Source organism: Procambarus clarkii, chromosome 18 (genome assembly GCF_040958095.1).
Source record: "Procambarus clarkii isolate CNS0578487 chromosome 18, FALCON_Pclarkii_2.0, whole genome shotgun sequence".
Lineage (NCBI taxonomy): Eukaryota > Metazoa > Arthropoda > Malacostraca > Decapoda > Cambaridae > Procambarus > Procambarus clarkii.
The window spans coordinates 28536183-28558672 of NC_091167.1; the positions used below are offsets into that span (position 1 = coordinate 28536183).

General features: G+C 41.2%; 2 protein-coding genes across 2 annotated transcripts in view; one reads left to right on the plus strand and one right to left on the minus strand.

The window, feature by feature from the left end:
- LOC123754349 (adducin 1-like protein hts) overlaps positions 1–12321 on the minus strand; it is a 153107-nt gene extending 140786 nt beyond the window's left edge. The window contains 1 exon segment of the mRNA XM_045736662.2: positions 12165–12321. The gene's annotated coding sequence lies outside the window, so the exon portion shown is untranslated.
- A 4090-nt stretch (positions 12322–16411) lies between these two features.
- The window catches only part of LOC123754351 (WD repeat-containing protein 3), a 36220-nt gene continuing 30141 nt past the window's right edge, over positions 16412–22490 (plus strand). The window contains 3 exon segments of the mRNA XM_045736684.2: positions 16412–16544; positions 18255–18466; positions 22028–22187. Of these exon segments, the coding sequence (XP_045592640.1) occupies positions 18299–18466; positions 22028–22187 (328 nt within the window). The 5' untranslated portion in view covers positions 16412–16544; positions 18255–18298.

The following is a 22490-nucleotide window of genomic DNA, read 5'->3' on the forward strand; positions in this document are numbered from 1 at the left end:
ATGCTGCTTGGCGGTATTTTCACTCACAGATGAGTGACTGCCCAATAAACTAGTCCTCTGGGCCAAAATTAAAAAATATACACCAAGAGTGGGTTGTGGCTGTTGCTTGACCCAGGATAACGTAGCACAAACACGACTACATGACTAAAGTAAAGATACACTGGGGAAAAAAATGCAAAATGAAGCTCTCCCAGATTTGGTTGTCCAATAACCACCAAAGTTCTCAGAATGCGGGAAGAACTAAATATACTTATTACCATTCCTGATAGAATATTTGAAATCAATCTTATGATGGGACTAAAGCTTCTGCGTGATAAAGAAAATAACATTGCAGCAGTTGAACTGTCAGAACACATGCGCTGTGGAACTGGTGATTCTAGATGAATTCAAAGAACAGCATTTCCTGTTACCCCACGAGATTTCATTAGACTGCTTCCTTAGATTCTCTTTAAAACAAAACCCGTCATAAAACATCAAATCAACGCATTATAAATTTATAAATAGCCTTGAAACGTTAGGATTTTATCAAAAAAGACAGATAATAGTTTGATTTAGCAAGTGAAGATAGACAATAAAGAGGGCCACGCTCTATTAATTTTAAAAATAACATTTCCATAACCTATATGCGTGGCCTGGGGGAAAGATAGTGTGTATGGGGGAGGGGAGTAGTGTATGTGGGGGTGGATAGAGTAGCGTGGGGGTGGAGAGAGTAGTGTGGGGGGATATAGTGGGGGGGGGGATGGGTAGAATGTAGTGTTGGGGGTGGATAGAGTAGTGTGGGGGGGGGGAGGGAGGGCTTCAGCAAGTGAGGTTTCATCATAACACCAGTTGACACTAGGTTTATTTCTAGAGCACGTAGTGTGGTGAAGGCGTGGTGGTGGTGGCGCCGCACTGCAACATTAGCGTGTATCAACTCTCCGACCTCAGTTATCTTCACAAACTGCCACCCTCGAGGACCTTTCACTCCTCGCCACACGCTCACCCCTCTCCGTGGGCTGTGTTGTTCCGAGGGGGGGGGGGATAGGCTACCAGGATAGCCAAGTGTTCAACTTGCAAGGGGGTTACTGGCTCCTATATTCTTTATAATTGTGCTTCTATCCGGCTCATGAACACTTGACAGCACTTCGGTGTGTATGAGTTGTGTGATTTTTTTTTAGTTCAGTGACTTAAGAGTTGTGCCTCTAACCCTTTCCACTACCGCCCACAAGATGGGTATGGGGTGCATAATAAATGAACTAAACTAAAACTAAGGGAAGAGTTGTCACGAGCTCACATTACAGAGGCCAATATCCAGTTGGTCGTCGACAAGGTCAACCTTCACAATCAAATTGCAATGTTTCAAGCCAAGAGGATAAACGGCTAGAACCACTGTAGGAATAAGCCCAAACGTGTACTGGCCGGCGAGCATGACGTGATAGTGGGCCACTTGAACGGACGCGACCCCTACCGCACTGACCGAGCTGCCGCTTATCCTCGCCGTGAAGGATCAATACGTATCGACTTTACCATTTGCAGTAACATAATCTGGGCTATTTACCTGAGCTCCGCAAACGTCGCAGTGCTCTTGCCATTCCACACCCACCATTACCTGTTTCTTGTCTAAGCTTCGTCAAAACTCTGAACAATTCTTAAAATTCAAATTCAAATGTTTATTCAGGTAAAGTGTGATACACATACAAGGTATGATACAAATATTGATGAATTTATAGATAGAGCTAGTACATACAATGCCTAAAGCCACTATTAGGCATCTTCACTTGTAAGGATTGATAGTTTTTCAAAACTAAGCGGGTCAAAACCATCAGAGTGCGTCCCATAGTGAAGAGTTAAATGTAAAATTCGTGGGCGCGTGAGCCGGGGTGGGTTGTGAGAGGCGCCAGGCAGGCAATGGTGGTGACTCACAGGAAGGGAAAATGACCGCCTCCCCGCCAAACCACTACCTCCACCCTCACCACCCCCTCCCTGGTCTCACCCACCCATCATTTCCACCATCTTTAATTGCATTAACACAACCTGATTCAGTAACGGCATCAGTAATAACCATTTATAAGCTTGGCGACATTTACACTTCTATTGTTGATGTATACGATTAATTAATAGCTTATTTTACATAACTGTATTTGTAATAAAGCCTCATTATCGCATTGCACAAGTAAAAATGTACATCTACCTCAATTTCAGAATAAAATCCAAACTCTTCTAACAGAGGAAAACATCAAGAAGCGCTGTACATAATTAGGGAGTGAAAGTTGTGACCTTCACACTATTTAGTCATCAAGTCTCATATGCTCTTACCGGGTAAGTCTTACATACCGGGTTTATGCAGTATCTGCACACAATAGTACCATCCTTCTAAATATTACGCACACACTTATGGCCATGAAGATGTCTTCAGAAAAAAGTTAAGCAATATTTCCTCTTCTATAAGTTCGTTTCCATGACGCCTCCACATTGTAATGGCCAAATTCACATTTATTCTGATGTACCCCCATAAATTGTACATTTTATCAGTGTCTTAGTTTGTGTAACTACACCTTACAAATGTAGCGCTTCACCTAGTCCTTAAACCATAAAAAATCAGTAAATCCTTCACTCCACATTCGCCTTCCGCTGATTTTCTCTGCTCTTGACAGTAGCAGAGAATCTCATAGTTTTGTTGCCCATCCGGGACAAGTCTCTACCACCATGCCGAACTCTCAGCACACCACCTCTAAACGCCATCCTCCTCAAGCCCAATAAGTTAATATAAAATACCTGGAACACCACCACTGAGGAAGCAGGAGGACAAGGACGAGGGGGAATTGCGGAGGAACAGACACTAACAATTAGACCAGAGTTCCGCCTTCCTTGCAAACTGACAGACATCCTCTCTTGCTGGCCCTTCTTCAAATGCCTACTACACACCATCCTTAACCTAAAATAATCGATCATGGAAAGTTTCAGTTACTCATGAGCCCCATGCCTATGCTGTGGACGATGGTTTAAAACTTGAGGCACACAGCCACCCAACCAAAACGTCTGAAAAGAAAGGAAGTGACACTTTGGCACGTTCTGGAAAGGTGAAAAGATAAGTAAACGGTTAACATAAGAATAATGGACACTGCCGAAGACCTAATGACGAAGAGGTGGTGAAATAAAGAGCAAGGAATAGAACAGAAAGAGCCTAACGGGACAAAGAGCTGTCAGATCACGTTTGCCAAGTTAGACCATTTAACCGTCTCCAGAAAAGCAAGAGTCAACTGCAAGTAAGCCAAGATGAAGGATCATGTTGGGCATGTGTATGAAAGCCGATTCTACAAGATGGTGTTTGTGAAGAAGAGGAAGGAACGATTAATTTGGACAGACTAATCTATAGGATGATTAGTCCCTAACATGACAGAAGAGAGCACTGTTCTTGTCTGCAGATTTTCAGTCAGTTTTGTGACTTACTATCTGCTTAAGTCACAATGGGGGTTCAGCAATTAGAGCCAAATATTCTTATTTTTTAGCAATTTACATTTATGGTGGAACTAGTTATCAATTTTCATCTGTCACCAGCCCTCAAGTAAAGACGGGCCCCGTAAACATTTTCTTCCTGTGTTGGATTTACAATGGACCATGGTGCAGTGTTGCGGCTCAACCAGAGCCCATAAATAGCCCCCTCATACTAAATAAAAAATATTAATATAATTATAGTATGCTATGTATCTTCAAGGCAAGAAAGCAATGGAATAATAGTTTTCTTTCATTATAAAGTTTAATGAAGCACATGTACAGTATTTGATGGTTGACCGTTGTTGTTTTGAATTACATACACGATATGTAGGGATACCATAATCTTTTCAGTACTTAGGGTCTCTAAAGGGTCTTAATCCGGCCGTGTCCATCGTGCATGTCACACCATCTATGGCGGTGGGAAGGTTAGTCACCTGCATGCACCATCTACGGCAGGCAAACTTGGTATATTTAGCTATGATTTCTGGTAGTGAAGGGGAACCGTAAGTGTACATGTACACTGCAGGGCTCTTGTAGTTGGTGATTTTGGAGCTTAGCGTCCCCGCGGTCCGGTCCTCGACCAGGCCACCTTTTTGTTACACATCACCAGGAAGCAGTCCGTAGCAGCTGTCTAACTCCCAGGTACCTATTTACTGCTAGGTGAACAGAGGCATCAGGGTGAAAAACTTTGCCCATTTGTTTCCACCTCCACCGGGGATAGAACTCGAAACCTCAGGACTACGAATCCGAAGTGCTGTCCACTCAGCTGTCAGGTCCCATCAAGTCAGGGGCCTGGGTGTCGGGGTTTCCCAAACTCTAGTCATTACCCCTTTCTCGTATAGCGTGCTTATTACTGGCCCCTACACTCGGTAATGGCCCCCGTCTGGTGTCATAACATGCACACTGCATCAACTTATGGCCCCCCAAATAGCCCTCTCAGTTTGGTAACCAGTGAATTGAACAGTATATTATTTGAGTGTGTGTACTGTGAGCAGAGTATCCATCTGGTTTAAGGACGCGTAGAATTCGGAATGGGTAATCTCTCACGGAGCACGAAAATGCCCTTCTTGTCCCTTTTGATAATGACAGTGAATCTGATTAATAAAACTATAATAATCATTTTTAGGGTCACTAGAACTTTTGTACAATAGTTGGGGTATACTAGCCTAAGCATATTGATACTACTGTAATGTAGCATGAATTATCCTAATGGATTTGAGGCACTAGACTAAGCAGAGGTGCAGTGCAGTCAACTCGAGTCATTACATGCGAGCTATTGTATGTAATTTTAGCAATTCTGGCATTGATGCCATACTACCATAGTTTGTATGACTGCCCAGCCGTTATCAAACTCAGCCTCTATATGGTTACAAGGCTCCACAGTGGGTGGCACCTGTACTGTATTTAAAACAGCGACTATCAAAATATAACACTTGTAAACAAGTAAAATCTAATGACTGTATATATATTATTTTATTGTCGAACACATGGACCATTCTGTCTACTTTAAGAGGGTCAAGTGCGATTGATTTTTTCCATGGTTGCAGCAAGGTCCCCAATTGAAGACTGGCCAACGTACGACCACGCGGGCGGCCTTCCCAACCCTGTGTCCAACACCTAACGATTACTTCGCGGTTAGTAACAAGTCAAACCCACGAATAATTAAATACTAATCAAGACGAGCCACGCACTCAATATTCATATTTACATAGTACAATAGCAACAGTGAAACTGACAGGCGTTCACGTTGCCTGCCGGCTTGGCCACGCCCAGTTTTGGCCAAAGGGCAAGCCTTCACCTTAGGATGGAGGAACGGATATATATGATATATTTATTTTACATCCTTACACAAATGCAAATGTAATAATTTTTGATGATCATCTAACGTTAAGGGCTTTATGGCCCAATATTCGACACTATCAACGGGGTATACTTCTGAACAGGCCAATATCTTTCTTAAACAAGTCTGCATAAACGTTTTCCAACAAACAAATAACTGACGAGAACACAAGAACACAACACTTTTGTAGGCATCATTGCCTATAAATACAAAATTCTCAAGGAAACAATACATGTAGCACCTGCTTGCCTCTCCTGCTCCCTCTTGGTCCTCTGGCTCCCTCTCCCTGGCCCTCCCTCTCAGGCTCTCTCCTTCCCAAATGTTTATCCTGAACCCTTCCAAGTGCTATATAGTGGTAATGGCTTGGCACTTTCTCCCGAGTTCCCTTCCCTTCGCTCTCTCCCGTCCCTCCCTCTTGGCCCTGTGCGTCTCTGCCTCTTGGCTCTCCCCGTCCCACCCTATTGACCCTTCCACTCCCTCTTGGAGCCCTCTCGCTCACCAATTCCATCTGCACCCCTGGCGTGCTCTTCCCGCTATAATATACCCTCAGCCAAACGTGCAGATCACCCCTCATAAAATACTATCACCAAAATTGGGGCCAAAATTGTTCTAACGTTGCCATGGGTCAAGAAGACCCATGGCAACGTTAGGTAGGGGATGTTGGGGGTTTGTGTTCCGCTGTTACCTTGTGTAGTGACAAACGTTGCAGGGGCTGGTATGCAGGCCGTGGTGGGCGGCCGCTGGGGTGGCAAATGTGGTGGTGATTCAACACCGACCCGCCACCTCTCACACCCCACCCTAAACTCCACACAAAATAAAACTACACCTAAATGCCTCGCACCACGCGCGGGACGCCGGTCACGCTAAATATCCTCATAAATGAGAAAATTGGCAGTGGAAGTGTGGCGCTCACGCCACCGAGAGAGAAGGACGGTATCAACACACACCTTCCACAACGACTGACTCAACACTGGCCCCGACCCAGGCCGGCCCTCACAAGGAACGCCGCCGCCGCCGCCACGGTCGCCATACCGCCACCAACCTCACATTCAAACTACTCCTCTCCTCTCATCATGCAACTCATTGGTCCTCTTTATGCCACGGCCAACACTCTTCCTACAATTCCCCATGTATACATAGTACATAAGCACCAAGCAAACATTCGAAATAATTCTATTCAAATGGAGTTTGGAGGTATTTGGCAATAAGCCTTGATCTTGGCAAAGGGACTGAACTGCCCCGCCCTAAAGTACGTCAACTTACCACAATCAAACAACACAGTACGCTATATTTATTTTAATATACATATTAAATAACATCAATTACTATGTAATCGCAGACGCTCTATTCTGTTTTTGATAATATATTATGATTACATATAGAGTATATATAAATATATACTCAAAATACCTACGTCTGGCACGCTGGGACTCGACGGGTGGGTCGAGTCCAACTTATCTTACCCACCAGCACGCAGACGCACAAAACCCAGACAATAAGGTATGGTTAAACTAGTTCACTTAATAAAATCCCCTACAGATAAAATGATAAAAAATTAGCATGGTATTGTATTTTCCCTTTACGTTAATTGCTTGTATTAGACTGTAGTAGCATAGTACGGCACTGCATTTGTTGGTGAGAACATGCGCCAAAATTTGCTTTCCCAAGGCGAATGATAAAAATATATGTTTATGTCATGTACTATTTGGAGTCGTTATTTAAGTAACAATATACAATGTAACCTCCTGAAATGGCGAAACTTCAAACAACAATCACATAACAAGCACCTTAAACTCTCCAAGGATGCTTACACACTTGCAACACACTTAGAAACGGCAACTGAATTTAATAGCTTCTTTTCTGTTATTGTGTGCCTGTTGCATGAATGATCAAATCCTTGTTCAATCTTGTGTATTTCCCCATCTCCTCCCGTACTTTTGCTGTTTGTGCTCTCTCTATTTTGTTCCGCTCTGCTTCTGTCTGCGCATAAAAAAGTTCAGAACTTTGAGTTGTCGTCTATCCATCGACAACATTCACTACTGGCATGGAATTCTGAGCAGTTGAGGTCCTATTTCTTGCCAATCGTCAATTAAGAACTTACATTATGGTGAAAATACCTGTACCCTCTCTATGTTCCAAAATTACATTTTATCTTTCTAAGCAAATTCATGCATTTAAAGGTGATATGATATCTACATTTTGCACCTTCGTTTTCATTTCTGCATATTACCTTTGAATAATATTGAACCCTTGAAATGCGCATAAGATAAATCAAATTCTCTCTCTCTTTAGAAACAATATTTTAATAAGTGTCTTCCTATACTGTATTGCAAAAAAAAAAAAAAAACATGCCTTGACTTTGATTTTGCTTATTATAAACCTCACACCCAGTCTGTGGTGGTGGTGGGATATATTAACATACAATGGGGTCAGCATCTTAATCCCAAAATTAATTTAACTAAGCAAGTTACAATCTTGATAAGCTAGTTACACATCTAAATATACAGTAGCAATACTCTTTCATAGCACAATTGGTTCAAGAAATGGACCACACCACTCTCTAAGCTGAGCAATTTACACCTTCGTGAGCCATTTGCATATGGTGTAATTGACTAATCATGCACACCACACCCATCCTGTGGGTGGTAGTGAAAAACATTTCCACTGGTGCATGCACAACCAAGTACTATAGGAAAATGTACAAAATATTAATCTAGTCACTTTTCAAGAGGCCTCTTATATAAATTAGGAACTCTGCATACTGTACCTGTGGGAGTTTTAAAAGTTTCAAGGTGCTTAAAAAGTCTTGGGATGATATGTGCACCATGGGTTGATCTTGTGATAATACAGTATGCATATTTCAAGTGGTTTGAAGTTTTATCCTTTGGGGTAAATTTGCCAGACACTAACTACATCTGCATTCATTTGTCAAGTTCTGTTTACTGATTTTTCTAATGTAATTTGTATTTTATCCACCTGTGTAGTTTCCTTTGGAAATATGAAAACTATTATTGGGTGTCTTGACAATATTGTTATTACTGCATTTCATGAACATACCCATAACACCCCTCTCCCTCCTCCCATATTTTTATATAATACACACTGTATATTAAGGGGTCATCTTGTCTCTCCCAACATATCTCGCAACTATTTTCCCAAACCTGCTTCATCTGGACGAGTCACTAATTCCCCAAGTTTAGGACTTTGCAATTAGCAATGTTAAATTTCATCTGCCACTTTTGTGCAACATAATGAGGTATTTCTGGGTTTCAAGAGTCCTTTTTCGAGTTTATCATCCCATTTTCGTGTCATATAAACTTGGTATTACAAGCAGTTTCCAATTTTTTAATACTTATAGCAACAATTGGGGGAGTGTACAAAAAAAGGGTAGTTGCACCCCAAGCAAGTCCCTTTGTACTTTTAATTTTGAACAAACATGAGGAAAAGTGACTTTACCATTCAACATCTAGGTCACTGACATGAAACAAGGCCCCAGTACAGACCCCCTTTGGGCACACCACTAAGTCTTTCTCCACTTGACTTCACCCCTGTTAATGCTAACACTGCTTCTGTCCTTCAACCTAGCTCAGATCCAATAGAGAACTTTCCCTCCACTATCAAATACTTCAACCTTGCTGATCAGCCTCTGATGGGGTAGTGTCAAAGGCCTTATTAATATCAAGATAGACAACGTAACAAGTTATTACTGTTGACGGCTTCAAATATGCTTCTAAAGAAATACTGTATACTGTAACGTATGGGAGATAAGATCACCTTTGCAAGAAATCGTGCAGTATTTGTGTGTGTCAAGGCATTTTCTTATTGAATTTTATATTATAGCCTCAAGGATCATTCCCACTATCAACATCAGGCTAATCAGATGGTAGTTCAAAGCTAGGGTTCTGTCCAGTTTTTTAACATCGGGACCACAGTGCTTTCACTCCTGGCAGTAGGGACTATTCTGAGTAAAGTGATTCACTGAATATTCTTATTTGTCGGTCAGAGTTTCTCTCTGCACTCCCCCCTCTAATACTCTGCTAAACATCTCATTTAAGCCTCAGTTATAATTTTTCAATTTAATTTTAACAGCTTTATGAACCTATTTTAACAGCTTTATGAATCTAAATATTACCTAGTTTATTTTCATTGCCTTCCCATGTACAGTATTGCTTCTATACGTGCAAAGGTTAACAAGGTCTTAGCTGCCAAACAACGAAGCAAATTAGCTATTCAGTATACAGTATTTCTCACTTCTGTCTCATCAGTTACCAGCAGAGGGAACATTTTGTTTTTAATGGCCATCTTCTCCACCACTTTGTTCTGTTGAAGCTGGAAAATCTTTAGAATTTCATTTTTGCATTTTGGTTACCCTGGCTTCATAAGCATTTAATATCCTCTTAATTTTTCTAACTGGTTTAAAAGCTGGGACTTCTCTTTTGCATCTATGTACAATTAAGTGCTACAACTTCCTTAAAGGGGCCTGAATCACATTTATTTTTATTTTTAAGGGTAACATTAAAAACATCCAGTTCTTATGAAACTTTATTTACAAAATCTAACTTATAAAATGAACCTCCAGCTCAAATTTCAGGATTGCAACCTGAAACAGCCCATCCTCATAAACAAAGTCCATTCCATACACCTGCCAAACCCCATTTATGAATGAAAAACGGTTTACATACAACTCAACTGATAACATTCGAACACTCCTCGAACAAGTGCTTCACTGATGACTTTTGTTTGAACTACAACGTAGTAAATGCTTCACCCATGTACTACAAATACAAAAATAATCGCCAATTGGTTATACACCTAACCAATTTCTAAATACTGTATGTACAGTATATAATAATATTAATTTATATTTGAGAAAATTCCTATTTTGATTGAACAGCATGATAAAATTGATGAATGCATCTTTGGGGTCAACCATTGGATGAAATGGACTTGGTCTGAGGATGGGTTGCCCGAATTTATTCCAAATTATTCCAGTTAAGAAATGAAGAACCAATAACAGGAAACTTTAGAATTCTTAAGGCAAGCTTGACCTCTGCCCCAGGTCTCAATGTTATCACAGTTCATACCCCATATGTATGGGAGTGGTCACAGTTCAAGGCTATACTGGTCAGGGAGTGTATAATGCTGTCCAAAATGTGGCAGAATGTTTGCTACGTCACTTTTCTATTCGCGAGTTTTTGGTTAGGTTCAGAAAATTTAGTAAATCCTTTTTTTGCACTAACTCTAGAGAACAGGTTGCACCAAATACTGGTACTGTATCTGAAACTCATTTCAACACTTGCAACTGAACTCCCCCAAACTTTACCAAACCAAGTAGAAAGCTATAATAGTAACATATGCTTTATACCATATCAACACCATTGGGGGTGCTATATTAAGTTGGATTAGGGCATGGCTATACCAAAGGAAACAGAGTTAGTATAAATGGGGTTAAGTCAAAGTCAGTCCTACTTATACCATAATATATAACATTGTGACTTGTTGAGTTTGAAACCGTTGCTTCTTGTTTGTGTTACATCTGTTGAGGCAGTTGATAGTGGTAAGGATTGTGATGTGTACCTTCACTTTAGCAAAGCTTTTGATAGTGCCACATGAAAAACTGAATAAAAAGATAGAGGTTCATGGTATTGAGGGTGCTATATTAAGTTGGATTAGGGCACGGCAATACCAAAGGAAACATAGTATAAATGAGGTTAAGTCAAAGTGGGAAAATATTGTAAGTGGAGTGCCTCAAGGCTCTGACCTGGGACCTCTGTTGTTTATAATATATATAATTGATTTAGATTCTGGTTTGAGTAACAACATTTGCAAATTTGCCGATGATACAAGAATCGGTTGGGAAATTAACACAGAAATCTTAACAATCTAAAAAGAAAATTAACAATCTTTCATTTGAGGAAAGATTAACAAAGCTTAAATTGCATTTACTGGAAAGGCGAAGAGTTATAGGTAACATGATAAAGGTTTACAAGTGGATGAATGGACATAACCTTGTTCTTATTTTCTTATGTAATACTGTAATTAAAATTATTATATACAGTATTGTGAAAACAATTACAAGCCTCGGTAAACAACTAATGTTACAAAAAAATATAGAACAGTAATAAATATTCCCATTGCCAAAGAAGGGACGACTGTGCATGTGTATACAGAACAGTACTTTAAACTTGTATTTTGGTGTCCCAAGGTCATGCTGCTGACCTTCTCTAGGATGTAACCCCAGAACAGTTGCCCAACTCCTTTTCCTGCTAGGTGAACACCGGCATTAGGTGAAAGGAAACGGTGTCCAACCATTTCTGTCCCACCCGGGTATCTAACCCAGGATTCCCGAGCAAGTACAGTATGAATGGAAGGTCGTAAACCGTGACGACTATGTAGCACCGCCATCCCTGTGTGACTCGAGAAGGAAGCCACCTTAGTTCCAACCGTAGCCATGATTGACTGCACATGTGATGCCCTGGTGCCCTAAGACAGCCCCACAAGACACGTGTAGACACGGGCGAGCTTAGGTACAGCTTGGGCACTGTGGTGACGACGGCGCCAAGTGTGGGGGAGAGGAGCCAGGGGCCCGCCTCACCCCAGGCCTCCTGGCTCACATGGCCCTCACACCACCCACACCTACACACGCACCTCACCCCCCACCAATATTCTCAGACAACTCCCACCAGACATTGTGGAGCAGAGCAGGTGATGAGAGACGACGGTGAGAAGCGGTAGTGAGGGTCGACACGCCCAGGACCCAGCCCACCACCCGCCGTCTTGCCCATCCCACCTCACCGGGTTATCCTCCCTCCTTACCCACACGCTCACCCACTCTCTCCTTCCCACTTACCTTTTACTAGCTGCACCAAGGTAATAGCTGCCACGAAAAAGGGGGCGTGTTGACGGTGTTCACTATATTGACATAAACATTAGGCTAGCACTAGGCGAGCAGCTCCCCAACCTGCGAGTCAGCTATGAAACGCACCCACCTCAAAACACACTTGACACTTGCACTCACCTCTGACTCTACCCGCTCCTCACTACCTCTACTCTACTCCTACTTACCAAATACTATTACCATTAACAATGCCTTCCTCTTAGTTTAAACACACCTAATTATATCACTTGTTAAATCAGTTTTTGATATATTAAATTTTAAATAATTATGATTAATGTATTATATATAGCGATATTAAGGCCTATATCACTATGTTATATATAAGATTTTATTAGAAAGTTTATTCATCTTTCAATCTTCAAATTTTAAATGGAATTAAAGGGAATAAAAACATATATTGCAAATTATATCGACAAATCAAATTTGCACGGCTGCATTTTCATATCGTGGTCCAACGAATGTTGAACTATTACTACAGTTGACAGTTGTCTTTCTGGGTATACCTGAGTTTACCTCAGCCACCCTACCTACTCCCTTAGTTATGCTTGCAGAGGTTGAGCTCTGGTTCTTTGGTCCTGTATCTCAACTGTACAGAATCAATAACCTATATACTGCGCTCTATCATATCTACATTTGAAACTAAGCCTTGACGGGCCTGTCAAAGGTCCCTTCATTTATATATTATACTCCTCATGACTTTTTCAGATGGATTTTGAATTGGAGTTCTGTTTAGATAGACCTTTAATAGTTAGTTTAGTTCATTTATTATGCACCCCATACCCATCTTGTGGGTGGTAGTGGAAAGGGTTACAGAGGCACATAATGGGCTCAGGGACTGAACCCCACAATTCATCTAACTAAGCAAGTTACAATCTTGATGAGCTAGTTACAAAATTCAATACACATCGTCACATCATCAATGGGCTCGAGATCGACCACAAGTACAGTTTCTTAATTAAGCAACTGACATATGAGGAGAGCTAGTGTAATAAAAGCAAAAAGATAGACCTTTATAGATAATAATAATTTCTTTGGAAGAAGGTACAATGGGTTGGTTAGATTATATAAGATTGGTATTTTTACATTCATGTAAATCGACTAACACGCATAGCGTTTTGGGCAGGTCCTAACTGCCCGAAACGCTTTACGTAATATAGTGGTTTTAGGCATTGTATGTACTAGCTCTATTTATAAATCCATCAGTGTTTTGTATCTCACCCTGTATGTATGTACTTTACCTGAATAAATATTTGATTTGATTGATTTGATCAGGTAAGATGAAAAGGTACATTGTAGCAAGGTTTTATATCAACAAATGACTACAATATAAGTTGATGGGTGATTATACTGATAAGGATATATGTCTTAAGTACTAATATTGGGGAAGTGGGTAGTTCAATATAAATGTTTTAGATTCAGCTACTGGGAACAAGAGTTGCAAGTAGCACGGGCTATGGTGAGCCCGAAGCCGACTTACCTGGCACAGGAGCGGGGCTGTAACTGGGGGACAAGATAGTGTGAGTTTGAAGTACAAGGTAGGAAACTATGAGGATTAAATTAGGTACTTTTTGGTTTTACTCTTGAATAGGGCATAGGTTGGACAATTTTTTAATTCATCAGGGAGCGAGTTCCAAAGACTAGGCTCTTTTATTTGCATGGAGTGTGTGTGCACAGTGTTCGCATATTTGACTGCATTATACCTTGAAATACTGCTACCAAAATATACTAATATATATATATATATATATATATATATATATATATATATATATATATATATATATATATATATATATATATGTATGTATGTATGTATGTATGTATGTATGTATGTATGTATGTATGTATATATATGTATGTATGTATGTATGTATGTATGTATGTATGTATGTATGTATGTATGTATGTATGTATGTATGTATGTATGTATGTGTATATATATATATATATATATATATATATATATATATAATATATATATATATATATATATATATATATATATATATATATATATATTGTATATATAAATAAATCAATAAACTAAATGTCTGTACACCACCACTACCAGTGCACCTCCACCCAGCCCGAGAGCCCCAGGCAGGTGTTCAGCCCCCCCTCCCCCAGACTCGTGGGGCCCTCGTTACGCCAATAAACTGCCAGTTACGCCGCCGGTTCCTAGTTCCAAGCCTCGGTGACAAAGGATGTGACGTCACCATCATGGGGTATAAATACCCATGACCTCGGTCAGTTCGTCACGTCACTCATCGTCTGACTCTCGCAAGATGGTTTACTCTTGAAGGTCAGCCCCACTTCTGGACGTAGTGGGTGTATTGGTGACACCGGAAGGTCTTCTTCGGTAATGTGAATTGGCGATCGGAGCACTACCCAGATAGAAAGCGTTCTTCCATTGGCACTGCGACCCGTTGAGGCGGTGTCAGCTGAACGACTCGGGCTCTGTCTTCGCTCCTGGTGCTGGCCAAACAGCACCATGCTCTACCGGATCAAGGTTCCGTTCCGAGAACATGACACCAACTATAACGCAAAGTCCGAGATTCTGGTTCTTTTGACGTCGAACTCAGAGGTAGCTCCCGTCGACGTCATCATGGAAGAAAAGGGACCGCAGATTCTCTTCAGTAGTGCAGTGGCGCTCCAAGGTCTGTTCTACCCAACCACACTGGCAGCATTAGAGGCAGGAAACCTGATTCCTCGTACCACCCTATCAATATCAAGATGTGAGAAGCATATTCGTCCGCCGAGTAAGTAGTTCACTCGGCGTGAACTACTTACTCGGCTTCCGTGATAAGTGCTACTTATCAGGGAATAACCGATCTCCGAGATCAAGAGTATTAACCTACGGAACCAGTCACTAACCGCGGTCTCGGCCACACTCATCCAGCAGGAGGAAAACCACAGGCCCATCCCTGAAGGTCACCCTTAAGTTTCTAGCAGAGGCCACCCCGGCCTCGCTGCCGACAACGGCCTCAAATGCTTTGGAATGGTCTGCACACCCCATCAGATCTCCAAGGCAAGATACTTTCCTCTACACCAGTGCTTCAGTTGTTACCAATACACCCACTACGTCCAGAAGTGCACCAGACAAGAGATCAGCTGTAGCATTTGTGTAGGAAATCACTACAGGACCTGCACAGCAGGGTACCAGCGCTGTCTACTATGTGAAGAAGCCCACACCGCCGTTTCACGGCACTGCCCAGCAAGAAAGGCAGAAATACAGAGCATAGTCGACCCAAGACAAGCCTCCGCCACTCAGATCGACCAAGCCATTCAACATCCAGGGCTGAAACCTTCCCAGCCCTAAAAATGTTGCCCCCACACAACAGCGCAGTTACTGGACATAAGAACAAAGGTAACTGCAGAAGGCCTACTGGCCCATACGAGGCAGCTCCTATTTATAACCACCCAATCCCACTCATACTGAGGTCACGACCTCTCCGTAGGGTGCGGTCGCACCTCTACATATCTCCAGTATCGGCTAATGATACTGGTAATGGCTCAAAAGGGCCACCACTTACGGGCTATTCATGCCCGTGCCACCTTTTGGGTGGCTTAATCTTTATCAATCAATCAATTTATTTATTTATTTATTTATTTATTTATATATATACAAGAAGGTACATTGGGATTGTGAGGATACATAATATAGTAATTACAATCTTGTAAAGCCACTAGTACGCGCAGCGTTTCGGGCAGGTCCTTAATCTAAAATTTTTTAAGTAGGTAAATACTTGCAAAATTTATAAAAAATGATAACAGTTACAAGGCAAGAAAAAAATTAAGGATGAGAGAAAATTGTAGGTATATTAAAGCACATAGGTAGCTCAGATTGATTGCAATGACAATCTGGGTTTGTACAAGTAAGTGGAACAAGAGAATGTGTGGAATGAGTTTGTTTAGGGATTTAAATAGGGAGCTGAGTGTTGTCTGAAAACAGTTTGTTATTGTTATGATAGGAAAAGGGAAGCAGATTTGTGCTCTGTATATCTAAGCATGTTAAAATAAAATACAAAATGCATATTAATAACATTTTAGCTATCCAATCATTATTCCATTACAAATTTATTATATTCTCACATGTTCTCCTCAAAGCTTACAAAAGCCAATATAATTTCTTGTAAATTATTATAATAGTGTATACAGTATAATAAAGTAATTAATAAAATAGTGTATCAATATATTTTAGGCTCGCATGTGAGTGCTGAGAAGGTAAACAAGAGGCGGGACACGTGCTCCGCTACAATGCCTGTCACACAACACCCGACAACGTATACAATTTAAGTAAACTGCAATTATCCTCGGTCCAAATATCCACAGGTAAGGCATCAGGTGAGGCTGAAATTTCGTGAACTCAAATATATCCCACTAATTGTGTTTACCCTCGTAAACTACTTAAACCTCTGCTAGTCACATGGAAATACCTCCCTTACAGCGGAGGTCTACCATCATTCACTTTCCCCAAACCAGGAAAAGACCCAACCCAACCTGCCTCATACAGACCATTACTATCTTGCCTCAGTAAAGTCACTGAAAGACTCGTGCACCACCGCCACCAATGGTACCTCGAACACAACATCTTCATATCGCCATTCCAAGCCAGGTTAAAAATGGAATGTTCAGTCCTTAACCAGATACTCTGCCTTGAGCATGAAATAAGCGCTTCACTTCAGAACAGTAAATTCTGTATTATCCTCTACATAAACCTCAAAGGGGCCTTCAACAGCATTCCTTACACCAGTCTACTAGCTAACCTCACACAGCTCGGTATACAAGTAAAATTACCCTCGTGGCTAAAAATCCTCTCACACAAATAGAACCTTTTAAAGTCTACATACAAGGTGGCGTCTCGAATAATTTTCCAATCCGAATAGGTATACCACAAGGCTCCATTTTAAGTCCAACCTCCTTTGTTGACTTCCTGGCTGTTATACCAAATACGAACTATTTATACCTCTAAGCAGATGGTCTAATGTTGTATTACTCTTGACAATAGTCTACCTAGCACAGCATCCACAATGAAAACCACTCAATCTCCTCAGTACCCCACACAACAGTGGGGGGTTACCTTGAGATGATTTTGGGGCTTGGTGACCCCGCGGCCTGGTCATTGAACAGGCCTCCTCGTTGCTGGACTGGTCAACCAGGTTGTTGGACACAGCCTATTCGCAGTACTAGAAACTAGTACAAATAAAGCTAGTTTCTAGATTAAAAAAAAAGTTCTTCAAATGCCATCCCTAATGATAAATAATATCATATGAGAACACATAGTTAAATACTATGACATGCACTTTGACTCCCAAATTTTTGCCTAGTAAACCCTCATAAAACATAAAAAACAAAAAATCTAACCAAGATTCTTCATCCTAAAAGCTCTCACTGGCAGCACCTGGGGAGCATACCACAAAATGTTGCTCCACTTCTATACAACTTGCATCTTGTATACTTTTTAGAGTCCTGGTAGTACAGTTGGGTTCATTCTCGACTCACAATCGAATTCCGGGTTTGAATCCTGGGTGGCACAGAAATGTAAATTCTTACATTCTTGTAAAGCCACTAACTTTCATAGTGTTTTGAGCAGGTCCTTAATCTTAATTTTATCTGAAATATGATGTGCTAAATCATTTAACAGTCAGGTATCCGTTGACTGCTGGGTAAACAGTGGTGTACAGTTAAGGATTGGCACCTGGTCAATCCTTCCCAGATAGGACACGAACCCTGGCCAAATTGCTCGCGAAGTGTGAGGTGAGTGTGTTACCACTATGCCATGGGGACTGCGTGGCCCAGCCCTTCTTTTGCAATATCATTTTACTCTCAACATAGTACACGGTAAGATCATCTACATACAAACATGTCAATAACTACAATATATCGTTATCACAGTCCATTTCTACATGTGCTGCAGGTGTTCTTGGCAATTAATAGGCGACTGATTGTTTTACTAATAGTCACCCTATATATTACTCTGCAACATATTTATATTATCTCTGTTCTCTCTAAACTGTTAGGCATTTTATCTATTTTTTGCAGATACAGCACTCTATAAGAATTATACATGAAAAGACCATTCCATCATGGGCATTACAACTCAGTACCTTCGTTACGTACCTGGCTCACTGTTTGGGTTGATTGGCACTGGCAGATGTATTCGCTTTGTTACAAGGTTCAGCCAAACAGCAAAATATGTGGCTGTGCCTGCTTGTGAACATGTTTTTGTTTGGGATATTAGAAGAGCTGTCAAGGTACAGTATTTCATATTATAGTTCTGTATATTATGTGTGATGAAGAATTTTGTTGCTAATATTGTAATAAGATTCTGCCTGTAAATGCAGATTAAGCTGTTCATTTGTATACACAATTTAAGATGTAATTATGTATCTAAAGATACTTTACTATGCAATACTCTTGAATTTTCACAGCATTAGGTATTATTAACTGAAACATTCATTGCTAGTTTTGTTGTTGACAAAGAGCATCAAATGAGTATAGTGTTTTACACACATGTTTAAATCCTGATTGGTGCAAAATGGTCCAACTGCAATTCATAGATGTCAGTGTGCTACTTAGCAGCTGCTGGAAGCTACATTTTCACTGGCTTAGTACCTTGACATTCATGATTTAAGGTAGAAATGACATGACCCATGATTTATACAATCTTCTTATAACCTATGTATGTACCTGTATATATTTTTCCTTAAATAACACAATTATTATTGTATTATTATTATTATTATTATAGAATATTGATCAGCAGTTAACACTTATAGGGATTGGTTCAGTACAGTACAGTATATGTTATTTTGTGGGGAGCCCCGGCAGCCCACCACTCCCGTTCTTTAACTGATGTGGTGACTATGGATGCATCTTCCGAGCCCGTTCTCACCTAGTGTGATGCTAATGGTTGTTCATTGCCCCTGCCTCCGTCGTGCTGCCTGTTTGGTCGGTGACACCTATGCAAAATCAAGATCAAAAACCACATCTAGTATCGGGCCCCTGCGAAAGGGAGATGGAACTTTCACCGATGACAACAAAGAAATGAGCGAGCTACTGAGGACGCAGTACGACTCTGTTTTCAGCGAGCCATTAAACACACGAAAGATTGATAACCCAAATGAATTTTTCATGGATACGATACCAACATCAAATCATATATCAGACGTCACCCTATCCCCACTGGATTTTGAAGAAGCCATAAACAGTATGCCTATGCACTCTGCACCAGGCCCTGATTCTTGGAACTCCATATTCATAAAGAACTGTAAAAAACCACTATTGCAGGCCCTCCACATTCTGTGGAGACAAAGCCTAGATACTGGCGTTATTCCTGATATACTAAAAACAGCAGAGATAGCACCACTTCATAAAGGAGGAAATAAGGCAGAGGCAAAAAACTACAGACCGATAGCACTAACATCGCACATCATAAAATTTTTTGAGAGAGTGCTAAGAAGTAAAATCACAAAATACATGGAATCACAGCAACTCCATAACCCCGGACAACATGGTTTCAGAACAGGGCGCTCTTGCCTGTCGCAGTTGCTGGACCACTATGATATGGCATTAGATGCTATGGAAGACAAACATAACGCGGATGTAATTTACACAGATTTCGCAAAAGCTTTTGATAAATGTGACCATGGTGTTATTGCACATAAAATGCGTTCAAAAGGAATTACCGGAAAAATAGGCAGATGGATCTACAATTTCCTGACCAACAGAACCCAATGTGTAATAGTCAACAAAATAAAATCCAGCCCATCAACCGTGAAGAGCTCAGTCCCCCAGGGTACTGTGCTTGCTCCAGTACTTTTTCTCATCCTCATTTCGGACATAGACAAGAACACAACCTATAGCACTGTATCGTCCTTTGCAGATGACACTAGGATCTTCATGAGAGTAGGCAACATAGAGGACACGGCGAACCTCCAGTCAGATGTAGATCAGGTCTTTCTATGGGCTACAGAAAATAATATGGTGTTTAACGAAGATAAGTTCCAGCTCATGCGCTATGGAAAAAATGAAAATATAAAAACGGAAACCACGTACAAAACTCAGGCAAATCATAACATAGAACGAAAAGGCAATGTAAAGGATCTGGGTGTACTCATGTCGGAAGACCTTACCTTTAAAGAACACAATAAAGTAGCCGTCACAACTGTAAGAAAAATGACAGGTTGGATAACAAGAACTTTTCACACTAGAGATGCTATACCGATGATGATACTTTTCAAAACGCTTGTGCTCTCTAGAGTGGAGTACTGCTGCACAATGACAGCACCTTTCAAAGCTGGAGAAATTACTGACCTGGAGAGCGTGCAGAGATCCTTTACTGCTAGAATCCACTCAGTAAAACATCTAAACTATTGGGACCGACTAAAGAGCCTAAAACTGTACTCCCTTGAGCGCAGGCGGGAGAGGTACATAATAATTTACACGTGGAAAATACTAGAGGGGCTGGTCCCAAACCTGCACACAGAAATAACATCACATGAGACCAGAAGACATGGCAGGATGTGCAGAATACCCCCGTTGAAAAACAGAGGTGCAACTGGTACTCTGAGAGAGAACTCTATCAACATTAGAGGTCCGAGACTGTTCAACACGCTTCCACTACACATAAGGGGCATAACTGGCCGACCCCTCACAGTGTTCAAGAGAGAACTGGATAAGCACCTCCAAAGGATACCTGATCAACCAGGCTGTGACTCGTACGTCAGGCTGCGAGCAGCCGCGTCCAACAGCCTGGTTGATCAGTCCGGCAACCAGGAGGCCTGGTCGACGACCGGGCCGCGGGGACGCTAAGCCCCGGAAGCACCTCAAGGTAACCTCAAGGTAAGGTACGACCTTGAGTCTTGTGGGATTTGTTCTCCGCTTGTCATTCAGTGTACCCATTCTTTGTCTGAGGATGTTAGTGGTCAGGTAGCGGCTTTGTTGCATGCTAGGTATTCTTTATTGCAACAAGCCAGGTTGGTTGCCCGGTTGGAAGCCCCAGAGATGCCCTGCTTGGGTTTTAGGGACCAGGATTTAGAGTTGTTGGTTATTTCAACTGTGGTTCAGTCCACTGAAGCCCTGCTCCTTTCCCCCTGCCCCCTTTCCCCTCCCCCTCCTGATTCCGGCTCCCAAACGACTGAGGGTTCGCGCGCGGCAGCGGTGATGTGACATTTGCTTGTATCGTGTTTCCTTGAGAGTTGGGAGTTTTGCCTCCCTGTTCGGTTTTCGGTTGTACTTTTTTTACCAAGTGTGGTTTTTGTTATGCCTTTCTTTCTGGGTGCCTAACCCCGGTCGATGGCAGACAATGAATACCCTCAACCACAGGGGGGGTTTTCCAGAGGCCATTGCTTCCTTGCCTCTCTGAGGGTGCCAGGTTCTGGCTCGTGGTCCCCTTGTAGGCTAAACTCCATTGACTAATGCTCTAGTCTAATATATTGCGTATTAGCCAGATAGCTCCAGGGAGCCTCTGGGGCTCACCCAGAAAATGGCGTTTCATTACATTCAATGCTTGTTTTTTATCGCCCGACTTTTGCACCCTTCTCTACAATTCTACTCTTGATTCTGTGACTGCTTTCTGTGTTGCCACACTGCAATGTTAATAAAATATATGACTAGTGGTGAGCGATGTACTTTTTGACTTCGGTGCAGGTTGTATCTTTACAGTACAGTACTGTATTTACTTATGATAATTGTGTCATGAAATCGTGAAACTTTTATAGATACTGTATGCTTCAAGTGACTGTTCATGTTGGATTTATAGAAAATTTATAATTTGTAGAAATGTTTTCATGCCATTTAATGATGCTCTACAGGTTTTAACTTTGGATGCAGAAGTGCGAGGAAGTGTGACAGTGGTGGAGCCTCGGCCTCCTGCCCCCGGCTCTCTTGATAACACTCACCTGGCTGTAGGATACACTGATGGGTCTCTTGCTGTCTTTGACCTAAGAGTTGGTCTGCCATTAAAGTTTACTGGTAATACAATATTAATAAATGTTTATTGGTAATTTTGTTCTTTTACAAATTATTATTTTTTAAAAACTATAACAGATTTGGAATATAAAAGATTCTCTCAAACATCTAATCATAAACTTCATCATGCATCTATACAGTATATGAGTCATAGTTTTTGTTTAAGATGCATGTTTACATGAGCTAAATATTACATGCTGCACTTGTTGTAGCTGACACACTTAAGGAAGAAAGAAAGAAATAATATTAAATAAGTAAATGCATACAAAACCACAGGATATTCATACCATCACACTATTAAACTTC